Raw genomic sequence first — 24241 nt, forward strand, 5'->3', positions numbered from 1 at the left:
AATGGCACCAAGGAACACCAATTCAAAACCCCCACCTTCCCTGCGTAACCCTCTATCAGTTTGCTGCAGCACATCTCCAACCGGGTAGTGGCTCGTTTCTTGAAAGCCGGTTGCATCTCCCACTTCTTGCTAACTCCAGAGAACTCAGCAAAACGCTCTACCCAGAACACACATTTAAAAAACATCTGATGATGGGCGGTAGGGGGTGGGCCTGATAGTTCCTCCACCAGAGAAGATGCAAACCTACCCCCTCTCACCCTGACACCCCAGAAGGGCCAACAGGGAAGGACATTACTGCTACAGTTCTTTTGCCTAGCCCCAATCTCTGACACGACCACGACATCCCCACTGACAAAGCCCCTACCCCACCCCCCTATACCAAATGGCCCGGAGGGCACCTGAAAGTAATCACGATCACACAGGGCTGAGAAAAGCCGGCATAAAGCACTTTTATTGCAATAATAAAACTTGAAACTCATACGTAGTGCGGGGAGGTGGGGGTGGGGGGGTAGGCAGCAATAATTTCTCTCACCAAATCACTACACAGGACAGCAAAGGGGTGAGAGGGGGAGGAGAGGAAGCCGGGAAACTCTGATTATCAGCAGGGGGAGCCGAACATCAAAAACCGGAAGATGCTGAAGCTGTGATGACCAGCATCATTTTCTCAAGACAACACTCAAGGGTTTGTCATGATGGCTGGGCTTTCATTGGGTGTTAAGTGTCTACAAACAGCACCTTCAATTTAAACTTTCGATTAAAGTTCTTAAAATTTGGGAAGTGGAGCTTGGACAGCTGAGATTACAAAAGTCCTGAATATCCTTTAGAAAAACCACAGGATGGGGAGAGAAAAAAATAAAATAAAAGCCAGGCCACAGAGAAGGCTTCGGAGGTCCCTGCTGGCCTGGGGACAGATACCTGTAGTGTCCAACATCGCAGTGAGAACGATTTGCTTTCAAAAGGCAGAGGGTTTAAGGGGAGGTTGGGGCAGGGCAGTGGAGGCAAAAGCTCTCCCCCCGGCCACCACTTCAGTTTTAGGTCGGGCTTTTAATACAACCCAAGGACATCTCTCAACTGGGAGAGTAATTCGGCCCTCGACAGCGCCTCAAATCTGCTATGGCTTTGCAGCGCAGCAGCAAGAATGTTTAATATATAATAGATAACAATTTCATCCAAAAAAAAAATAATAATAAAATAAAGATTCTTGCATTCCCCCCCCACCCCGACACCAATTCCTATTCTAAAGTTAACTCATTACTTGTGCTGTTAATACTTGACTAATACTTAAGTGGAAACCTAGATCCAAAAGATTGAAACTGAACCTTCACCCCAAAACAAAACGAAATAAAATGAGTAACTTGAGGTTTATGGCATATAGTTTAGGTCAACACACATACGAGGAAAAAGGGAAAGAGCAAAGCCGGGTGACAGAACACATTCAGTCGGGGTCGATGTTTAGACAAAGAGTGTAGTGGAACATCAGGAAAAGCTCCGTCCGGGTTCGCGTATGCACGCACGTCTGAGGGCGCCACATCCCTCTGCGGCACATCTGTTGGGAACAGAAAATCCGTCAGTTCCAGCAACACGGTGCTCTGTATGCATGCTGAGGACAGGCATGGGACATCAGCCATTCCAAGTCCGGGGAGCTGCAAGGTCTCACCCGGAACAAGCCACCTCCGCTCCAGCTGGGGAGAGCCTGCTGGGCTTGAACTGGCTTCCCAGAGCACTCTCCTTTTTTAAGCTAAGGTGCCGTCTACCTTGCTGAGGAGAGCAGTGACGGTCCAGTTCCCCATTACCACTGGGTCTCCCAATGTGGCTGCACACAGGAATCACTTGGGGCTTTAAAAGCATGTCCTGCTGGGCTCCCACTCCTAGTGGTTGCGGTTAACTGGTCCCAGGTGTGGCCCAGCCATCGGCAGTCTTTGAACTGAGTCTTCCTGCGTGACTTCTGTGTGCGTGGCACTAAGTTGGTACATCCCTCAGGTTGAAGAGATTTAGAAAGCGTCTGTGCTCTTTATTCATTTATTCAAACCTACGACTTTCTAGGTCTGGCCTTGGGCTTTCTCTTAAGACCTGTGCAAGAAGCTGAGATGTTCTTTGGCGATGTGGGGGAGGCTCTGGCCAGGGTGACTTGTAGCCCTCTCTCCCTGCCTTCCCCTCCCTTCATCCTATCAGATTTACAGAATGCCTGTACCTAAATCAGCGTAATTCCAAGGCTCCCTTCAAACAGTTTTATGTCCAGAGGATTCAGTTCTCAAAGAACAGGAAAGTGGGTTTGGACTAGGTGTAGACCTTTGGGCAGACAGAGGCTCTGTAAAATGTCAAGAGGTCCCTCTTGGTGAGAATGACAAGCAGAGAAGCCAGGGTCGTCAAACCTGACCCAGGTATATACGGTTCAAATCAAAGAGAGAAAAAACAGCTAAGAATTTAAAAGCCCTTGTATTTAAAGAAGTCCATAGCAGCACAAGTTAGACTATAAGAGATAGGCCGGCAGCCACTTGTCCCAGCTTTCAAACAAAAGCATTCTCACCCAGCCCCGGGTTGTGGTCCTCTGGTTCCAGGGCCAGGAGGGGGGCAAACCTAGAAGTCTGGGGCCAGCATTCATGTGTTTTATGATTCTGATACCCACACGAAAAGTTATGAGCCATTAAGCCACTGAGTTTGGCTTCCCAGTCCTAGTCTGCCACTGCCTGGAAGTGACTTCAAGTGACCTCAGGTCCCTCACCTATTACACAGGAAGGCTGAGCAACCCCTCAGATCTCTTCTTTAGGACTGAGGGCACCTCTATACTTCACAAGCGCCCCAGCCCGCCTCACTCTTCCAGCCACAGACAGTAAGTGGGCCTATGTGCTCCAGTGTCCTGGGCGCGGCCCCACGGCAGCCCGCCAGGTGACAGTGCCTCTCTCACACCCCCTCAGGCAGTGGCCTCTCTCTACATGGTGAGGGGCTGCGTGTACTACGTCACAGCAGGCAGTCCTCAACAGCCTTCCTTCTAAAGAACTAAAATGTTGCCATTATAAATTTGGCTATGTTTCCAGTTCCCAACTCAGTTTTAGTTTCTAAGTTAAATATAAAACATCCTTCATTGAAATGGCTACCATCAGCTGCCCCATCCCAATGAGTTTTTTGGAGAGCATCCGCCATCCCTTTCCACAGTGTGACCAACTTTTACATTCAAGGTGTACACTAATAACTCAAACTGAAAGGCTACCCAACTGAGCAAGAATGTAGGGGGAAAGAAAACCCATGGCATTTTTGGTTCTGCTACCCACCAAGCACTGGGTGTGACATGGGAGGTACAAAGGTAGGAAAAGACCCTTCACATTCACTGCCTTACCCAAGAATGGGGAGCTCATGGAGGAGGCCATTCCTGTCATTCCAGTTTCAGAAGCTCCACGTCAAAGACAAGAGTGGCATTTGGCGGGATGATGCCTGGGTGCCCAGTAGCACCGTAGGCGTAGTCTGGGGAGATGGTCAGTTTCGCTCTCTGACCCACACTCATCTGTGAAAATAAAAAGAAAGACTCAAGCGGACATACTCCCCAACTATCTCTGTAAGAAGCAGGGCTGCTTATTGGGGTGTCCCTTAGGCAGCGTCCCAGGACTCAGACATGCCAGTGACTGTGTGGCTGGTCTGGGGGCTGGGCACCTCCCAGTGCAGAACATGGAGGCTGGCCATTAGGCTTCACAATCCCTGCATCTGGCTCTGCAGGGCCCAAGTCCGATGACACGCACCTTCCTGCATAGGCCTCCCTGACCTGACCCCAGGCAGCCGGTACTGTGTCAGTGCCACCACTCAGGCCTTCAGCAGTCTGTCACTCAGAGCCGTGTTAAGTGGCATCCATGCTCTTAAAAAAGGAGCACTCTGACCAAAACTCCGCTTTAAAAGAAAACATATACACAGAAAGCAGTATTTGGGGTAGTCTACTCTTCTGTACTTTTCATATTTTATACTTATGCTCATACAGAAAAACTTTAAAAAGACAGATTTTACAATCATGTCTATATGTCTACTATATATATCATGTCTACTATATCGGGTATAGTAGACTACCATTTGTATGAAAAAGAGGGAAACATTTATATATTTGCACCTTGCCTATATAAACAGAAAACACCTTTGGAAGGACACAATTCCAGCATTTTTCCATGGGGAGAACAGAGTACAGTGGCCAGGATGGAGGGAAATTTTTGACTTTTAAAAACACATTTGTACTGGGGATCCTGGGTGGCTCCGTCAGTTGGGCATCAGCTTCAGCTCAGGTCATGATCTCAGGGTCCTGGGATCAAGCCCCATATGGGGCTCCCTGCTAAGCGGGGAGTCTGCTTCTCCCTCTCTTCCCCACTAATGCTCTTGAATAAATAAAACCTTTAAAAAAATACATTTGTGCTTTTTCATTTCCTAATCGAATATATAAATAAGTTTCCATATGTATTTTCTGAATGGTGAGCAGGCACTCTGCTGTGTGTCTGTCCTTCCAGCACACTCTGCTCAGCCTCCTGGTGTGCTCCTGGCTCTATGACCTGGCCCCAGAGACAGCGGCTAAGACGGAGCCACAGGCTGTGCTCAGAACTTGATATGACTTAGAACCTGTGCTCCCCACATCTCCTTTCAGAAACCGGGACACACTGGACCAGGGTGGTAGGCAGTTAAAAGCATATGGTTTAATCTAATGAAATTCAAAACAGTCGTGTCCTTTTACCCAGCAATTCCACTTCCAGAATCTTCCACTAACCACCCAAATGCCCATTTCAAGGGGAGCGGTTTCACAGGCCCATATGCACCATGGGTCAGCCACTAGAAAGAACACAGCAGCCTTGAGTGCACTAACACGGAAAGATGGCAAAGACACAGACGGGAAACAAGCAAGCTGCCCAAACAGCACCTATGGCAGGACTGCACACCTGTAAACACGTAAGAGCAAAACAACAATATCAAAAGAAAGGGAAAAGGGGCACAAGACAAACCCTCTTCTTCCTGTGCTTTTAACTCACTCAAAGAAATATCCTGTGGAGTTTCAAAGGTGCTCTGTGCAGGTCTCAGACCACCCAGACTTCTCCCAAGTGACAGGCCTGGGACTGACCCCCAAGCACACTGGGTCCAGGGGTAGACTAGGCATCTCCCCAACACTCGGTCAGGCTTCGCCAAGCCTGGGATGTAAAATAGGCTGATAACACTATCTCGCTGGCCGCCAGATCTCTTGGAACACAACACAGTTATTGTTCCAGTGTCGGAAGTGCCACAGAAGATGGCTGTGGTGTGGACAATGGTTGGCACGGTTGTGGGGGATGGGCTACAGACCCAGAGCCAGCCAGACGCAGGCGGCGGGGACAGAGGTTTCCAAAGGGAAGTGAACCACAAAGATCCTCTCGTTCTTGTACTGCCAACCCTCTACCCTGCAGAACAGAAATCTAGACACTTGGGAGCGGGATGGCTTAAAGTTTCTGCAAGTTGAGCAGGTCACTGGGAGATAAATCAGTGATGGTTTCTAGAGGAAGCAGAGCAATGTGTATTCTGGAAATGAGAAAGACCTCTTTCCCTCTACTTCGGTTACCCCTCAGTTCTCTTCGGTGGGAGGGAAACAGACTGATGGCCCCTCACACAGGGCTGACTCTAAAGCCCCGTGTCTCAGGACGCCGGAACCTGATCAGTGCTGGGAGAAAGCCTCCTGGGCTTGACGGAAGGCTGGAACCCAACTGGAATTTGGCACCCCGGGTCCCCTGTTGTCCACTGGGAATTCTGCTGTGTTGGCAGAACAAAACCTGGTTACACACATGGGGAGAGAAGGCTGAGGAAACAGACACAAGGCAAACAAAATGCCTCTCTCCAAGAGCATGAGCTCTCAGAAGGGGTGTGACACAGCATGGCCAGCAATTAGACAAGCGCAAATTAAGACCACATCAAGGTAACAGTTTCCCCTCATCGTCCTGTCCTGAATCCAAAAGTTGAACAAGACGCTGCTGGCGGGGCTGGGAGGAGACAAACACCCTCACAGCCCGCCCACTGGGGGCAGCTCGGGGTCATCCCGAGGGACAGCGACTGGACAGAATGTCAAAACACAGTTCACATAGCCAGTGACCCACTACCCCTCCTTCTGAGAACCCGCCTGTGGCAACATGGACACAAATGTAAAATTCAGTCCACATGAGACTCATCACTGCAGCACTGTTCATGATAGCAAAATACTGGAACTGACCGTCAACAGGGTACTGTCCCGATGAAACAAACAAAACATGCCCGCCTCAGGGCATGTGGGAGGAGAGCGTCCTCCTCTTATGTCCGGATATATAAAGTGTGAAAGATTAAATGGAAAAGCAAAGTGTCGAACACTGTGTGAGACTACAGCAAAAAAGGGGAAAAGTATGCTTTCGTAGAATGCTTAAGGAAACTCTACCAAAAAAACAACAACAACAACAACAACAACAACAACAAAACAAACCATGAGTTGCTGGGGGTGAGGGGACTGGCAAGATGGGGTGAGATGGAAGTGAAGTTTTCCACTCGCACCTTTTATTTTTGTTTGTTTCTGAACTGAATGAACGTCCTACCCACAAGCATCATTTAAAAGGCAGACACCAGGAAAGAAAACAAAACAAATGAGAGCATACCTGGGCAACCCCTTCTTCCCAGCCTCGGATCACCTCCTGCTTGCCTAGCATAAACTTAAAGGGCTTGTTTCTGTCCCGGGAGGAATCAAATTTCTTTCCATCTTCAAGCATCCCTGTGAAAAAGGGCAGTTGTAACATGAGCAACAAGGAGTGATGACGTGAGGCGAGTCAGAAGCCGGCAGCGGAGCGCCCATCCCGGATGCTGGCGCTGAAGGGCCTTGAGGGGCTGCCGGAGGCCTGAGGAGGAAGTGTGGCGTCCAGGGAGGATTTCCTGTGTCCTCAGTGGCCCTCCACAGAGCTGGGATAGTCCCTCTACCCCGGGGTTGTGAACGTTCTGCCCGACTCCAGGCAGTAGGCTGACCACCAGGTGTGAGAATGGGCAAGCGCGCATGCTCCCAACATCGATTTCCAGCACGCTCCCAGGCTAAGAACAACTGTGGGCCCTTTAGGCACATGCAGCGGCTGGCAGTCACACGCGAGCCAGAAGCAACAGGCCTTCCTCAGTTCACCCATCCCCTTTTACAGAAACGTGGGTGGTGTCAGAACTGAACTGAACGGTTTGGACGTCCGGACGCCAGCTGGTGTCAGAATCAGGGAAAGGACAACAGAAAAGACACTGAAAGCCTCTCCACGGGGAACTCCCAACTCCAGCAGAACTTGGGCCGGACTGCCACTCGGAGTCAGGGACTTTCCATACATGAACCTACTCAGTCCTCCCGCAGCACCGTCCCCAATTCACAGAAGGAAGTGAGGCAGAGGGAAGTGAAGCAACCTGCTGAGTAGTGAAGCCAGACTATAAATCCAAAAGCCATGTTCGTCCAACTTCTCCAGTACCCCAGGAGCCAGACAAAGCACCGGGGCAGCCTCTACCGGAAGGGGGACTTCCAGAGATGGAGATGCCAGACGGCGAGTGCCACGAGAGGAACAGATTTCTGCCACTCCTCGCTGAGAAAGGACTGCCGTGGTGGCTTCTCTGGAAGCCAGAGTCAACCAGACAGCCGTCACTGAGGTCCTGAACTGTCAAACCACCATCCCACACTGGAAGGGGTAAGCCAGGTGTCCACATACAACTAACACAAAGCAGATTTTCCTGGAGGCGGAGGGTGGAAGCCCACAATGGTTCTAAGTATCACTTGGAAGACCCAGCAAAACACAGAATTCTGTTGTGTTCGGATGTTTTTAGAGGAGGAGGGAAATCCTAACATAAACCCTAGCATGAAAAACAACGTCAAACTTGCAAGTGGGATGGGGAAGCATAGATCAACTGAGAGCTTTATCAGAGCCGCCAGAAGAGCTGAACTTTGACAAAATAGGAAATGGGCAGTGGCGGGGACGGGAACTGCTGTCCTAACAGAGCAGGAAGGCAGGCAGATGTCCTGAGCAGAGTGGGTGCTGACGCCGCCTGAAGTCTGGAGCCGGGGGCCGAGGCCTGAGAGGTAGACAGGAGGGCGGGGATCCACCCCTGCCAAGTCAGTGCGGAGCCAGGAACTGGTGCCCCACAATTAGCAAGCTGGTGTGTATATGGATCTCATCTCTTTACCAGCATACAATCATGGCCTGATGAAAGAAATGACAAACGGCAGCACTCGAGTAGTCTTCTATAAATGAGCAGCTGGGAGCTGCCCTCCACAACTCTCACAGTAGTCCGTCCCCTACGAGCTCTACTGCATACACTGAACCTGACCTTCTGGAACCCTGCATTAAGGGTGAGAGTAGGCCATGAGCAGTCCAGAGTCTGAGAATCCTTTCTCTGACCAGGCAGAAAGCCTTTCCAGCCACGCACCCAAGCCTGCTTAAAACAAAAATAAGGAAACCAACTCCAAGGCTTAGTTAACCTGACCAAGGTCAGAGTCAGTGCATAGTGGGGCCTGCGAGACAGAGAAGCAACACCCACCACAGCTAAAACATGGTTTCTGAGACATTGGGCACAGCAGTAAAGGAGAGCGATCCTTGAGGGGAAACTAACAAGGCCAGCCTGAGGACCGCCCAGCTTACACCCTTGGGCGTTTCCAGGGAGAGGGACCTGGACGGAGCTCAAGGCATCTGGAGTCCAAAGGACACAAACCAGGAAGGACAGAGGTGTAGAGTGAAATCCCCGGAGATGTGCAGAAGGTCCCTCTTGAGTATTTAACAGAATACTAATCAGCACATGTGTCTGAGGAAACTACTTAAGGCCAGGAAAAGAACTATCCAAAATTAGAACAGTACCCAGCACTTACACAGAGCTGGGATCAGTGACTGTTCCAACGAGGCAGACTGGAGAAAATCCTGGTTTATGAGGCACTGGGTAGGACACCCAGAAGATCTCATCTGAGCAGTGGGGAATAATCAGCCCCAAACTGAACACTGCTCCAGACCCACCTAACAAATCATAAAAGACCCACAAGGATCAAACTGTTTCCAAATAACTTATGTGCTTCCAACTACAAAGCTCAAGAAGATTTATAGGAATAAAAATATCCAGCACCCCCAAAAGGTAAAATTTGCAATGTCAAGCACCCAAAATTACCAAGCATGCAAACAGGAGGGAAAACACGACCCAAAATGAGGAGACTAATCAATCAACTGAAACCACCCTGAAACTGACAGAGAGGGAAGGACACAAAGAGTCAGACCAAACCTGCAGACATGACAACTACATTAGGCTGCTACAACTGGATACCCACAGGCCAAAAGTAAAACCTTGGACCTGCACTTCACATCATAATCAAATACCAATCCAAAACAGATAACAGACCTAAACATAAACATAAACCTATAAAAATTCTAGAAGAAAACACAGGGAAATAATGTCTGTGACTGTGGGTCAGGCAAAATTTCTCCGATATGAGGCCAGAAAGCACTATCCATAAAAGGATCAACTGAACTTCATCAAAGCTAACAACTTCAGCACTTTGAAAGATACTTTTAAGAGAATGAAAACTCAGGCCATAGACTGGGAGAAAATCTTTGCAAAAGCACCTATCTGATAAAGAATTTGTGTCCAGAATATAGGAAGAGCTCGCAAAACTCAACAACAAGGAAACAAATAGCTCAATTTAAAAAGGGCAAGAGATGTGAACAGATACTTCACTGAAAAAAATAGCCAAGTGGCAAGTAAGCACATGATGAGAAGATGCTCGACATGACTAGTCATGACAAAAACGTGTATGAAACCACTAGGCGATCCGACCACTACTTACTAGAATGAGTACAACTGAAAAGACCGAGCACGTGACGCTCTGTGAGGATGTGGAGGAACTGGAGTTCCGACACGCTGCCGATGGGACTATAAAATGGAACGGCCGCTCTGGGAAACAGGTTGGGGACCTAAGTTAAACAAATACCTTCCATATGACCTGACTGGTCCATTTATCCTGGATAAAGACCCAGGAGAAATGACAGCCATACAAAGACTTACATAGAGACCTTCACAGCAAACTCACTCGGAATAGCAAAACGGAACCAACCCAAACAAGTGCCAACTGGTGAATGTATAAACAAGTACATCCACACAACAGGAAACTATTCAGCAGTGAGAAAGAACGAACTACTGCTAACACGGAATGACCTAAGAATCTCAAAATAATTATGCTGAGCAGAAGTAGCCAGACACAGGTCTATACCCTGTACAATTCCACGTATACAAGCTTTTAGAAAACACAAACTCTGCTGAGAAGAGCCGGCCAGGGGTGGCGGAGGATAGAAAGAGGAGGTTTCAAAGAATGGCAAAGACACATATCAAAACTTAGGAAATTGAACCATTTAATGTAAGCAGGCCACTGGATGTCAATTATGCCTCTACAAAACTGGGTTTTTGGTTTTTTTTTTTTTTAAAGAGAATAAAGTAATAAAAGTGGGATTCACTAAAATCCTACACGTGTTTACCTCCTGCAGTCAACCCGGTAGTGGGCGGTGAGGTGCTTCCTCTGTAAAGCGAGGGAGCAAGCGAAGCAGGTGGCCCGTCAAGTCTCAGCCGCAGCTCCCACTTCAACTCCAGACATCTGTGCCAAGACCTGGAGCCCTTGAACAGCAAAACCACCTGCCAAGCTAGTCCCATCATTTCCTCGAGAAAGCACGCTCTGATGAGAGAAGGCAACTGAGGTTACAGTTCAGACACGACAGCTGACACTCCGAGCTCCGGAGGCCGCTCTTAGCAAAACCCATCACCAGCGTGGCCCTCTGTCGGTGGCACTGATGGATTTCATTTCTGACTACACGCAAACCTAGGCCTCACGACCCACAGACTGCCTGGGACGGCCCTGTATTCTCCATTTTGAAAATGGCTTTTTTGTCTCTCCTGACTGAACACAGCTTGAGGCCAGAGAGCGGCCCTCAGAGTCCTGCGTCCCTGCAGCAGTCACCTCAACCCCAGCCCCCGCCGTGCTAGCAGCACTCGTGCCCACTTCGAGACAGGCTTTGCCTGCACGACTTGTAAGAACCAGCAGGACAGCATGAGGTTTCCATATTTAGACCTCTTCCGTGTGGTAGGAAGAATCGGAGGGGTAATCCCAGGGTGACAGTTTTCACTTTCAGCACCTTTAAATGACTAATCAGTGAGGAAAAAAATGTGAAAACTTGAGGGGCCTCTAGCTAAAAGCACAAGGACCATAAGCTATGGTTGTGTGAGGGACTATGAAGCAGCCTCTGGTGGCGAGACCATGGATGTCCCCTTCCTATGAGTTGCCTCCCCAATAATTCAGTTGTTCTTCTGGGGAAGAACCAGACTCCAATCCTCAGAGAGGGAGCAAAAAAAAAGATGTAGAGAAGACTCTCAGGTTCAACTCCCCCACAGTAGCCTACTCCTTCCTGCTCGCTCAGAAGGAACCAGGAAAGGCAGACCTGGCCAGGGGCTGCTGAGCAAAGCACCCATGGCCTATGCTCCTGGTACTTGGTCCAAGTCACAGAAGTAGTGGTGAAGACCCAAAGGCAGGTTCTGGAGATGGAAGAGGACCACGGGGTTATGATTTCACTAAGAATGCAACAGTGCATCATGGAAGGCAGAGAGTCCTGTTCCCTCTCCAGGGTAGGGAGGGCGACCGCAGAAGGACCTGTTGTGAGAGCTTCACACTTGGCTTCACACCTGCACCTGTGGCACCTCCAGTTTCTGACTCACGCTGTGGTTTTCAGTTGCTGTTGGAATCTCTGCAGGTGGTTTTCGTAAGCAGCATTTTACAGGGTTCAAGCTACTGAGAGTCTTAAAGACAAAAAGCCCAAACCTAAATCCAACAATGACAACAACAAAACAGAACATCCCACACTCTAAACTTGCCAAAGCTTTTGCTATTTACAGCTGCAAGGCGGAGAAAGGACTTCTGCTTTCCACTCAACAGGTATTTTCTTAAGTACAAAAGTACAATGGTTGAATGGAGAAGGGGGAACCAAAGTGAAAGTCCCCCATCTTTCTGAAGGTTTACACTTGAAGCCACTTGGAACACTCCCAAATACATGTGCTGACCCAGGTGCAAATGGGCAGAGTGACCCAGGCCGGGCTGTTTCCCTTCCTCCTTATTATATACAGAAGCTCCCTCAACCTCTCACTCAACTGCCTCGCCAAAGACTCCTACAAACCACAGCATGCACAGCTCCAGCCCAGCAAATGAGCCTTCAGTCCTGTCTCCAGTACCACCTGATTCTTCTTGCCCATGTGCATTTTATCCTTAGGGCCGGTCAGCTATGTTTACTCTCAGACTCATTTATGTCAGTTATACTTATTGAGTACAGAAACAGAAATAGTATGGAAAGGGATGAAGTAGGAGTGTAAACAGAGAAAAGAGTGGTCCTAGCTGGCCCTTTGGAAAGACTCAACAAAGGCAAGTCACAAAAAATACTGCTAATGAATAAATGTGTGTCAATGAGACTAATGTATGTTTAAAGAAAGAAATCTTTTTTGGGACACCCGGGTGGCTCAGCTAGTTGAGCGTCTGACTTGATTTCAGCTCAGGTCATGGTCTTAGAGTCCTGGGACTGAGCCCTACGCTGGGCTTCTCGCTCAGCAGGGTATCTACTTGAGGATTTCTCTCCACCCCCCCCGCCCCACCCCTCGCTGTCTCTAAAAATAAATAAATAAATCTTTAAAAAATAAATAAATAAATCCAGAATGGTTTGCCGCTGATATAACCTCTTAATAGTCCTTACCGTCTTGACTTTAAAAGAATATAAAATCAGATTTTTCCAAGAACTCTGATAGGAAACTCTATGAGAAGAGCCATCCTACAAGAAAGGCATGGCCTTTAGCAAGTGATTCATGTTTGGATTTAAAATAAAATAAAATAAAATAAAATAAAATAAAATAAAATGTTTAGAGAAGCCATGTCACTTTTATGATCAGCTATCCATTTGTCCCCATCATGATGACCTGAAAAAGAGATTTTCCACCCTGCGGGAGCTAAGACATACATATCCAAAGCTTAGGTCTATGCTCCATTTCCAGGCCTCTGTGGTTGCATTCCCTGGGTAACCTTCCTGAATTGGGAGTTCTGAGAACCCCACGCACGTGGTACGATCAGAGGTCATGTGCCTACCCAAAGAGGGAGCCAGCTTCTTCCTCCCCATCACACAAACCGAGTGCAAGAACATAGCCCACCTTTTATCTGGAAATGCTCCTAACCTTTTGCTAAATCTTTTTCGATTCTGTGCCAAAAGTATATTTTCAAAGGATGTCCCATGAGGGTAAGAACGCATAGGATCCCAGAACACAAACCAGAATGTGTGACCTTGTGGGCACACCTTGCCATTTCCCACTTTATCACAACACAAATAAAAGGACAGCCACATTATATGTCATGGGGCTGGGAGAAGACACACAGAGGAAAACAATACTTAATAGTGGCCATTTGGTAATGGTAGAAATATGCATGATCTTTAGCTTTTCTTTTTTCCTGTTTTCCAGAAAATGCAGAGGCGGGAAGCCATCGGGTATAATGGGTAAAAGCGTGAGTTCTGGGGCTTGGCTCCAGATGATTACAGTACTCCCCTCCCTGGTGGTCCTGCTTCTGCCCTCTTTCTCTTACAGTTTAAACTTGGCACAGCAGCTAGAAGGACATTTTTCTAAAATCCAAGTCAGACCCTATTCCTCCCCTCTGCTCCAGACCCTCCTATGACTCCCCATCTTACTCAGAATAGAATCCAAAGTCCTAAAAATGGCCTAGAAGCCCTGGAGAGGCTGCCACCCCACACTGGCATGCCGCTGACTTCATCTCTGATTACTCTCACACTTTCCACTCCAAGAACACGGTTTCCTTCTGTTCTCTGTAGACACCGGTAGAGTTACTCCCACCACAGGGCCTTTGTCTCTATTGGTCCCTCTGCATAAAATGCTCTTACGGGAGAGCCACATGGATTACTCCCTTAGCTCCTTCATGTCTTATCTCAAGTAGTTTCTCATTGAGGTCCATCTAAATCTCAGACTTCTCCTGCCCCCTCCTTTGCACTTACTAGCTAATGTACAATATATTTTTGCTTATTAATATATCTGTTATCTGTTTTTCCAACTACAGTGTAAGATCTGTGAGGACCGGGACTGTGTTAGGTCTTCTTTGTTCCCATACTCTTGGTGCTCAGAACAGTGCCTTGCACAAGATGCTCAATAAGAACTTGCAGAAAAACCAAAGGTACCCTTTCCCCCTCCAGGCCTTTGCACACACGTAGCCAGCTCTTTTCTCCCCAGCCTGAGGCATACACTGTCCAAGACCATGTGGCACTTCTACCTCAGGTGTGGGCTGCTCAAGGCACCTGTCTTGTAAAAGCAGGCACAGGGAAAGGCACTCCCTTAAGGTAAGCACCTCAAAGGCAAGGCCAAGGCTTTCCCCAGTTCCTAACACATCTGTTGAATGACTGAAGGAAGGGCTTGGTATGCTGGCCTGCGTGTAGTAGGTGTGAGAGGAAGTAGTCATAATTTTATAAATCCACAGTGATGGGGGCAAAGTCCAAAACATAAATATTCTCATTCTTATTCTAACTTAAAACGAAACAGAAATATTATACCAAATATAACATGAATGTGGACTTTGTTCTGCTAGAGTCCTGAGTAACTCCATGCCAGGCACTGATGCAGGGGGCAGAGGTCCTGGAGACCACCACCAGTATGGGTCTGGTCTCCCGAGGCCTGCAGTCTGCTGGGGAAAGAGTGGAGACAACCAGTCATCCGCAGCCTGACTACAAGGAAGGCCACAAAGGAAAGGAACAGGCACTCTACTGGACAATCAGAGGCATGTGCTGTGAGCATGTCTGAAGAATCACTTTAGTCAAGGGTCAGTCAGGGGACACTCAATGAGGGGCACCCTGGAGGCTGTGAGAGAGAAGAGCCTGCCTGTGGCAGGGAGTGGTGGCCCTGTGGGAGCTGCTCTGCACAGGGCTAGAGAGCTCCCTCCTAGGAGGGGAAGAGTAAAGGTCGTGAGAGCAGAGCCGGCAGCACCCAGGAGTGGATTATGCCCCACCCCTTCCTCCTCCTCCTCCTTGTCAGCTTTGCACTGCTAGAATTTACCCAAAGTTAAGGGGAGCTGGGGAAGGAATACAAGGACTCAGCTGAGTTCTTCAGTAGGTAAAAGACAGGAGAGGAAAAAAGAAAAAAAACACAAACATCACCATGAGCACCAAAGGGAGAACTGGATAGTATACGCCTAAGTTATCCAAAATACCCCTGGCCTTTTCCAGGGGAACAGCAGGTGACAATACTATTTTTGGAGAAAATCCCAAGGCAGACAGGCGATCCCTAGTTTACAGCTACAAGGAACCCAACAGCACTTCATAAAATCAGTTTGTTTTTAAGTGGGTCTCCACACCCAACACGGGGCTTAACCACTACACCAATATGAAGAGTCGTATCCTCTACTGCCAGGCATCCCACAAAAATCAGTTTTTAACCACCAAAAACATTCAAGTTAAAAAGCCTCTGAATGCATGGGTAAATTGTATGGTATATAAATTATATCCAATAAAGCTGTTAATGAAGAAAAAAAAAGTCCATGAGACCCACTGAAAGGAACCAGAGCTCTCTGGAGAGACGACTAAGACCAGGACCACAGTAGGGAAACCAAGGAACTGATTAAAGAATAAGGGAGCCTATCAAAAAGGTACTGGAGGCAGTCCAAAGGGGCTCCTCAAATCTGGGACAATGTGATTATCAGAAAGAATAAGGAATATCAGTTATTTTAAGCCCTGAGGGAATTTATGAGTCTCCACCATACTAACAACAAAAAACAAAAAAGTTGATGGGGGTGGGGAGAGCCATTTGTCACCACTGGGGAAGATGACAACAGATTTCTCACTTTAGTATTTGATAACTGAAGGAAAAGAATTAAGCTTTTACCCTATTTTATAGAACAGCAGCTGATAAATGTAGAAGGTATAAAGGAATTTTAAAACTGTCGGTCTGTAAATGCTGATGAAACGGTGTCTTCCGGCAAGAATCCTCAACGATGTCAATGCCAGAGGTGGGAAGTGGATGAGGACCAGGCCCAGGGAGGAGGGCCAAGAACCCCAGAAATGGCCGGCTTCCTGCAAAGGGGAAAAGGCGCCTTTACAGAAAAGATCCAAACAGGGGTGTTCACCACGGTGTGCCAGGCATCGTGTGTGAAGCATGGAAGCCGTCCCCAGAAACAGGAGGGAGTCCCACAACACCAGGAGCAAACCAGGGGACAAACCAGGGGGCAGATCAGGAAACAGACGGTGGGCATTCAGATGGTAACAAGCCTGCTCTCTTTGAACACCCAGGGTCATTAAGAAAGAAAACCAGTGTGAGAACTCTTCTAGGTTGATCCCAGACACAATATCCAAGTGCAATGAGTAAACCTTGAAAGAATTCTGGCTACAAAAAAATAGAACACTTTAATGACATCTGGGGTGGTTTCAAGATGAATTTGGCTTTAGCTACTATTAAATCATTTCAAGTTTTCTTAGATGGACCAGTAGGAGGGTATGGAGGATATTCTCCTTCTCAGAGCAAGCTCGAGTGTTCAGAGGTACACGGCCGGCCATCTGCAGCTGGACTGACTTATGAACAACCCAGAGACTGTACGCACACGTGTGTCCCCTCTGTGAGAAGACAGAAATGCAAAACAGGACGAAACGCCATACATCATAGAATCCAGGCAGTGGGTACAGGGGTATTGATTTTGATTTTTCTCTACGTCTGAAAACTTCACAAGTAAGAGTCACACATACACACAAGCATGCTATGGGGCCTTCAGTTCGCTCAAGTGAGCCTTCTGCTCTCACCTGTGCAAGGAGAGAACAGGACACCTGCGTGACTACGTATGCTGGTAATCACAATCCCAAAGGAGAGAAAAGAATGCTTCCACAGCAAAGTCTATTTCCAAAATGTTAGAACCCCATTTTGTTCAGGAAACTTGAGGAGAAAAGAATGGACACCGTCGGACGGCAGCGATGCCAGCGGGAGACCCAGTGTAAAGCACAGAACTGCTCAATTGCTGTGCTGTACACCTGAAACCAATGAAATGCATGTCAGCGATGCTTCAACTAAAAAAAAAAAGGACTGGCACCTCGACTTACACAGCCAGGCTCTCTCGTGCCCACCAAGAAACAAGGAAAGGGAAACGAATGCTAACCACCTCCCTCGGTAGGTACAATTAGCATATGGGCTGCAACTTTCTTAGCCAGTATGTTCTATTCTGTAGGTAACGTGCAGGCCTGTTTGAACATGAACCTTCACTCAGATCTGTGTCTCTTATCAGTGCCTATTTCCCTACGTGTGAAGGAATGGAGGCTGGGGCTTGGCCCCAACGCTGTCCTGCATCAGCCTGGGCCACTCCAGGAGCTGAGTGCTGATGCCTCTCTCCCACTCTAGGCATCCCAGGTGATGCTGGCTGGCCGAAGGACCAGCGGGGACACATCACCCCATGCCCGAGGCACAAGCAGCCCCGTGAACGTACTCGCCCCCAGCGGATGGCACACAGAAGCTGAGACAAGCGCAATAATTTGCCCAAGCTCTTCTGATCTGTTACATGGTAGAGGCAAGATCTGAAACCCAGCAAAGAACCTCACATCGCCTTTGGGGTTCACTGTCCACCACCTTTTCCCTCCTGGCCAGGCTGGCACACAACACACCCAGGATACAACCAGAACCCTGTTTCTCACCCTGCGCTCAAAAGTTCCATGATCACACAGCAGCCAGAAGGAAGTGGGCCTGTGAAAATCCAAGTCAGCTCATGACCCTCTAACGGCTGCCGCCTCACTCAGAGAGAAAGCCGATGCTCTTCTAGCAACCTGCAAGGCCCCACCATCACCTCCTTCTCCCACCGCTTTCCTCTCCCACCGTCCAGTCCAGCTACCCTGGTCTCCTTGCTGTTCCCCAAGCACAGCAAGCATGCCCCAGCCTCAGGCCCTCTGTCTGGAAGACTCCTTCCCTGGGCAGCACACTGCTAGTGTGTGCCACTTAAAATGCCACTTTGTCAGAGGCCTTTGCCAACCACCCTCACAAAAGCAGCACTCCCTCCGCAGGCCTGCACTCTGCTTTCACCTCTCCCCAGGGCTTCTTGCCACCTGACACACCTGCGAGCCAGCAGCCTCGTCACCCCAGGAAAACCCTGCCAGATCTAGCCTTTGCCTCTGTAGTTCGCTGGCCATGGCCCCGGTGCCTGGCTTGCTGCTGCTGCTCCATAAACACCTGCTGTGGGAAGGAAAAGGAAGAGGACAGCCAGTCTGACTGAAGACACCGTGGCGTGGGGGTGGGACCAGACCCGCCTGAGGAGCCTCTGCTGGGCCTCCTCCCAACACCGGATCAGCCAAGAAATGCGCAGCAGCGGGGTGCGTGGAATAAAGCCGAGAGGGGAGTGGACAGAGAGGTGAAAGAAACGCAAGGGGTTGCAGACGGGGCTGCAGAAGAATGGCCCCCTCAGCTGCCCTCCAAGGGGACCCACTGAGGAGGTGAGGCTGAGGGACGCCTGGTTTTTTCTCATTTAGAAGCCAGGCTACTGACAACTTAAACCCAATCCCAAGGGCGAAATGTCAACTATCTTTTAAGAGGATAAAAAAAGAATTCCTTCAATCCACTTGAGGTTGCTCTGACAATGGCAGGCATGTGGCCTGCTGACAGGAGCAAAAGGGACATAAGCCTAGCTGTGTGTCGGGACAAGCTTGACAAGAACAATGACGGAGCTACCGGAGGCCAGGAAGGAGCTGTGGGAATCCACTTGATCCTCAAGGCACATACTTGGCAGGCTATCCCTCCACCTCCTTCCTCCCACCTCAGTGCCTGTCGTGCTACTAGGAGGTCCTTGGCTGGGGACAGCAAAAAGTTTTCGCTTTCCCTTCTCGCACCGCAGAGAGGTGAGGCAGGCCTTTCTCCGAGGCCATGTGCGTGCTGTGCTCTGCTAGAGGTCACAGAAGGCACCAGAGGGAGCCTTGAGAGTGGCCTCAAGGCTATGACCGGCAGCCACCAGCAGCACTCAAAAGGTCCACGTGGTGAAAGTCAGCCTGTGCTATGCCCACCTCCGGCGGCTGACCGGGGACTTTGGCTACCTTCCTTCTACTGCTGTTTCTTTGGACCTGCCCCGGGAATCAGCAGCAGTGGACAGCAGGCCAGAGCAGGCCGGATCAACAGTGTTTGACCCAAACCTGGGTCAGTCAGATTCTCCCTCCTAGGAATTGTAATCACTGGAGCCACACAGCCAAGCAATGTGAGAAACCGGGCATGGGGGTGGAAGGGCACACAGGGGACTTCCAACATCCACCACTTGGGAAAAGGCAGAGAGAAAGAAGTCTGACAAGGGAATACTGACGCAGCCAGACAGAGAAAAACAGGGATGAAAACTAGGAGCGTTACGAGAATGTCTTCTTGTTCTTGAGGCCCAGTGGGCTTCCCGCCATTGAAGACCCTCAAGTCCTTCTGGTGCTCCCCCACCCCCATCATATTGCCTCAAGATTAATTCTGTTCCCACAGGCTTGAAAGCCTTTGCTGCTACAGATGAAATCTCAAAGCGCCTACCCATTCCTCTCACACCCCCACAGGTCTCAAACAGGTTCTTCCTGGGAGGCTGGTGGCAAAGACCCGCAGGAACAAAGCCGCCTGCCCAAGAACAGCCTATTCTGTGAGCAAGAGGCAGAGCTGGCTTCTCACTGAGGCGCCTTTGTAGAGCTTATCAAAAATGAAATGAAAAAGAAAGCTTTTGTCCCAATGCATGCCAGGGTCCTGCTGCTGTTCTGAGAGCGTGTGGGTGGGTGCCACCCTCAAGGAAAACACAGACTTGAAGAGGCACTGGGAGCCCTGATGGTGTTCTGGGTCCCACGACCATCTGTTCTCTTAGCAAAGGCTCCAGACATGCTGTGTGGGGACGTTTCACCAAAAAGCACAGTGAAACATGGTTCAGGCTATGGATCCAATCCTGCCTTCAGCACCAGAAGATGGGCAAGCCAAGGATGAGGGGCACAGACTCGGGAGTGAGAAAGATATAACCAATTATCCTCATGTGGCTACTTTATCAAATGGGGGTGGGAGAAGTCACCTCCTCACCCATGTCCCAGTGTCTGCCCCAAGTGGCTGTGGGAACTAAAATAACTGCTCACTCACCCCAGAACTGTAAAAGGCAACGCTTACTCTTTTCATCCCACTGATCAAAAGCAACCAAACTGACAAGATTTCCTCCATTAGAGCTCCTAGGCTCAGGTGCTGACCATGGCCTACAAAGCAAGCCATTTAAAATGTCAAAAGCACAAAAGCACTTTCCAGTTTCATCTCACAGGCATGAGAAAGTTCCCTAAGAAGATGGGTTTCAATACTTCCTCCTGGGGTAGCCTTTTAAAAGGTTCTAGTCCTTAACTCCCTCTACCCCCTGCCCCCATTTCTGCCCCTGGAGAAGAGCCAGAGAAATAATACAGCCAAATAAGTAAAAGGGCACGGGAAGGGAGATGTGAGGTGCCATTCCCTTCCTTCCCTATGAAAGTCATTTCCCTTAACAGAGGGCTCCCCCATAATCTGGGAGAGAAGGGTAGAAGCTTATCCTTCAGCAGCTTGGTCCTAACTGCTCACAGCCTACTAACCCAGGAGGAGGAGGAGGAGAAAGAGGAAAAGGGAGGGAAGGAGAAGAAACAGAGGAAGGGGGAGGAGGAACAGAGGAAAGGGTGGGAAAGGGGAGAAAGGGGAAGGAGGAGGGGGAGGGAAGGTTATTCAGATCAACAACTGTGGCTACACCAATCACCCCCCCAACCTCCAGCCCACAGCCATGGAGTCTCCGCCTGCCTGCTCAGCCTCCACCCCCCCCCCCCCCAATACAACCCAGGAGGACCTTGTAAGGGCATGGAGTAAAAGATGGGTCTCAAGGCATCCACTCTGAAGTCTGAATTCCGGCAAAGTCTAATTCTGGCTGAAGGTCTACAGGCTCCTTTGGCTTACATTACGGTTTGTTATTCTAACAGAGCCTCAGTTTCTTTGTCTTTAAAATGGGTGGGAGAAAGCCTAGTTATGGGCAGGGGAGGCTAAATTACAAGTTCCGTCAGCCTGGGCCCTCACCGCCACTGAGGCTTGGATTTCTAAGTGGCTCAAAAGTCAGAAGAGGAAGGAGACGGGGCGGATCTAGCTCCTCCAAAGCCAGGTTGAGCCAAAGCAGTTGAGCCTTAGGAACCCGGGCGTTTCTTCAGCCGCGGCGGAGGTACGAATCTCGACTTCGAAAGAAGCAGCTCCAAAGAGTGGAAATTACTTCACCCTTCTTATCTCCATCCAAGGGAGAGCCGGAAGGGGAGGCAGGGTGTCACCCGGGACACAGAAATGGTACAAATCCTTTCTCATGGTCCCTTGCCAGGGCGCTGCCCGTTCTGGAGCATGTGACCTTGCGCCAGCAACTTCACCTCCCCAAAACCTCAGTTTCCCCATCTGTGCAGTGGGCACAGGACTGCTCCGGAAGCGCGAAAGCGCCGGCTCAGGCCGTCCCGGGTTCGGCTGGCCAGAGGTCGCCCCCTCTGGGGCGCTGCCACCGCCCAGGCCTCCGCCTTGGGCCACGCGGGCCCCGCCGCCGCCACCACGCCCCGGGCCTTTGCCCCCAAGGCCGCCGTGGCCAGCTGCCCCGAGCCGAGACCTCCCACCCCGCGAGCCCGCCGACTCACCCGTGTAGTGCACCACGCAGGTCTGGCCGCGCTTCGGGAAGGTGCGCCCTGAGGAGACAGACAGGACAGACAGACAGACAGACGGGAGCGGTGAGCGGATGCGCGCGGCGGCAGGGGCACTCCGGGCCCGCCGAGCGCGCCTACTCACCGTCTCCGGGTGAGATGGTCTCCACCTGCACTCCCATGGCGGCGGCTGCGGAGACGGAGGCGGCGGCGGCGGCGGCGGCGGCAGGGGACGCTGGGCGCGCGGGCGGGCGGGCTGCACGGCGGGCGGCGTGGACCCACAGCGGACCTGGCGGCGCTTCCCCGACTCTGCCTCGGCCCTCGGCGCCTCGCCTGCGCACGCGCGCGCCCCCGCACGCCCCGCCCTACGTGCGCGCCCCACACGGCGCGCACGTCCCCGCAGCCCGGTCGGCGGGCTGGGGGACCGGAAGCCCGGCGGCCCCGAGGCCTCCGGATGCAGCCGTCTGGAGGGCGGTCGTGGCTCCCCCGACCCTTCCCTTCCCGTGCTCCCGGCCTGACGGGCCTCTCTCCCCCCAGCTTTCCGCATCTGGGAAATGGGATTAATGAGTGGGGGCCGGCCGCTTACCGGCTAGGTGACTTTGAGCAGGTTCCCACTTTGAAGTACTCGCTTGCGTAAACAGCAGGGTTGTGGGAGGTCGGCGCCTCTGTGCGCTCACGTTAGCGTTCACCGAATGGCTCACGATTCTGAGCTTTGCTTTTCTTCGTGGGAAGAGGAGTCGGTATTTACACTGCCCTGTGTCGGAATATCACTCATCCATTCATTCGTTGCTTATATCCTTAGGTTCTTACCAAATGCCTACCGTATGCGGTGCCCTAGGTGCTGGGGAAGCAACAGTTGAAGGAGACAGATGGGGTCCCTGACCTCACAGAACTTAAAGAGTCTGGTGAGGGAGAGACCATCAAACTGTCAGAGATCAATGTAAAGTTTCAAATTTATTCGTGCTGTCGTTGATCCGTGGCGTTATGCTCGGAAGCACGAATAACAGAGATGCCTCACTTAGTCTGGGGTCTGTGTGTGTGTCTGTGTACCTTCCGTGAGGTAGCCAGGTTTAGCCAAGGTCTGAAGGAATTGACCCACTGTGTGTTTGCTGGGAAAGAAGGAACATGCAAAGGCACTGTGGCCCCAGGGAACATCGTGACACCACAAAGGATGGGAAATCGGTAGATCTGTATCATCCATCTCTGGGTCTTCCTGTATGTGCTCCGGAGATATTTTAAACATGACCTCAATGTTCTTGGACACTTCCCATCATCTAGGTTCCCTTCCCCAGAATCTCAGGAAGAGGGATGCCTAGGTGGCTCAGTCGGTTAAGCACCTGCCTTTGGCTCCTTTCCACCTCCCACTCTGGCCATGATCCCACTGTCATTGGATCCAGTCCTGCATCAGTTCTCTGCCTGCCACTCCCCCTGCTTATGTGCTCGCTCGCTCTATCTCTCTCTCTCTCTGACAAATAACTAAAATCTTTTTTTTTTTTTTAGATCTTTAAAATTTATTTATTTGACAGACAGAGACCACAAGTAGGCAGAGAGGCAGGCAGAGAGAGAGAGGAAGGGAAGCAGGCTCCCCGCTGAGCAGAGAGCCTGATATGGGGCTGCATCCCAGGACCCTGAGATCATGACCTGAGCTGAAGGCAGAGGCTCTAACCCACTGAGCCATCCAGGCGCACCCCCCCCACCTTTTTTTTTTTTTTTTTTTAAAGAAGAATCTCAGGATGCTTGTGACAGCTTTGACAATTTTTGTATTATTTTGGATATGGACTTTAACAGAAACCAAAGTAACAGTGCATGAAAGAAGACCAAAATTGTTGTCTCTCTTTTCTAACAGACCAGAGGCAGGCAGTTCAGCTTCACAGGCTGATCCTCCTACTTGAGCCTCTCCATCCCTAGGATCCTACTCCCCGATGCATGACCTAAGTTGACTCTCCAGAATGTTTACGTCCCAACCAGTGGCAAGGGGGAAAGATGGAAGAAGGCAATGTCTCCCTCCTGTAAATACATGATCTAGAAGTTGCATGCATCTGTTCCCTCACACCTCACTGGCTACTACATAGGGAAGAATGTATATTAAGAGACAAAATTAGGGGCGCCTGGGTGGTTCAGTTGGTTAAGCACCAACTCTTGATCTCAGCTCAGATCTTGATTTCAGGGTCATTAGTTCAAGCCCTGTGTTGGGCTCCACCTACTTAAAAAAAAAAAAAGACAAAATTAAAAAGGGAGAGCTCACCAGTGGCCAGGACTGCCCCCCTATCCCACTCTGCCACCTCCACAACCACCTGAAGAAAGTCAGACTGCAGAGTTCCCGGTCAAGCCCACCCTGAAGCCCAGCAGCCTGTGGCTTCCCTCATTTTCATTCTGTGATCTGATGGTTCTCTTGTGGCTCTGGACTGGGCATCAATTCAGAACATAGACCGGTCTTTGAGACAATGTCCATCCCAATCCACAGACAGAAGAATTTGTTTACCTTTTCATTAGGGAATTTGCCAAAAACCTCAGGTTTGCACCCCCTCTTCTTCACTGTTTTGGGGAATAGAAACATGTGACTATATTTCAGCTCTTCATAGTCCTGAGATGAATTG

The 24241-nt window shown here is 50.0% G+C and overlaps 1 protein-coding gene across 3 annotated transcripts; it reads right to left on the reverse strand.

Moving 5' to 3' along the window:
* Positions 1-425: 425 nt before the first annotated feature.
* FKBP1A (FKBP prolyl isomerase 1A) lies at positions 426-22206 on the reverse strand. Of its 3 annotated transcripts, XM_059133708.1 has the most exons (5): positions 21790-21984; positions 21642-21689; positions 6606-6718; positions 3335-3499; positions 426-1546 (listed from the first exon to the last, which is right to left on the reverse strand). In XM_059133708.1, exons 1-4 carry the CDS (start codon positions 21824-21826, stop codon positions 3371-3373), a joined length of 327 nt encoding a protein of 108 aa, XP_058989691.1. In that variant the 5' UTR covers positions 21827-21984; the 3' UTR covers positions 426-1546; positions 3335-3370. The 3 variants fall into 3 exon arrangements, with proteins under 3 accessions (XP_058989691.1, XP_058989688.1, XP_058989689.1); XM_059133705.1 differs by lacking the exon at positions 6606-6718 and having other exon boundaries at positions 21790-22206; XM_059133706.1 differs by lacking the exons at positions 21642-21689; positions 21790-21984 and adding an exon at positions 10473-10662.
* Positions 22207-24241: the final 2035 nt, after the last annotated feature.

Source organism: Mustela lutreola, chromosome 9, assembly GCF_030435805.1.
Source record: "Mustela lutreola isolate mMusLut2 chromosome 9, mMusLut2.pri, whole genome shotgun sequence".
In the NCBI taxonomy this organism is placed as follows: Eukaryota; Metazoa; Chordata; class Mammalia; order Carnivora; family Mustelidae; genus Mustela; species Mustela lutreola.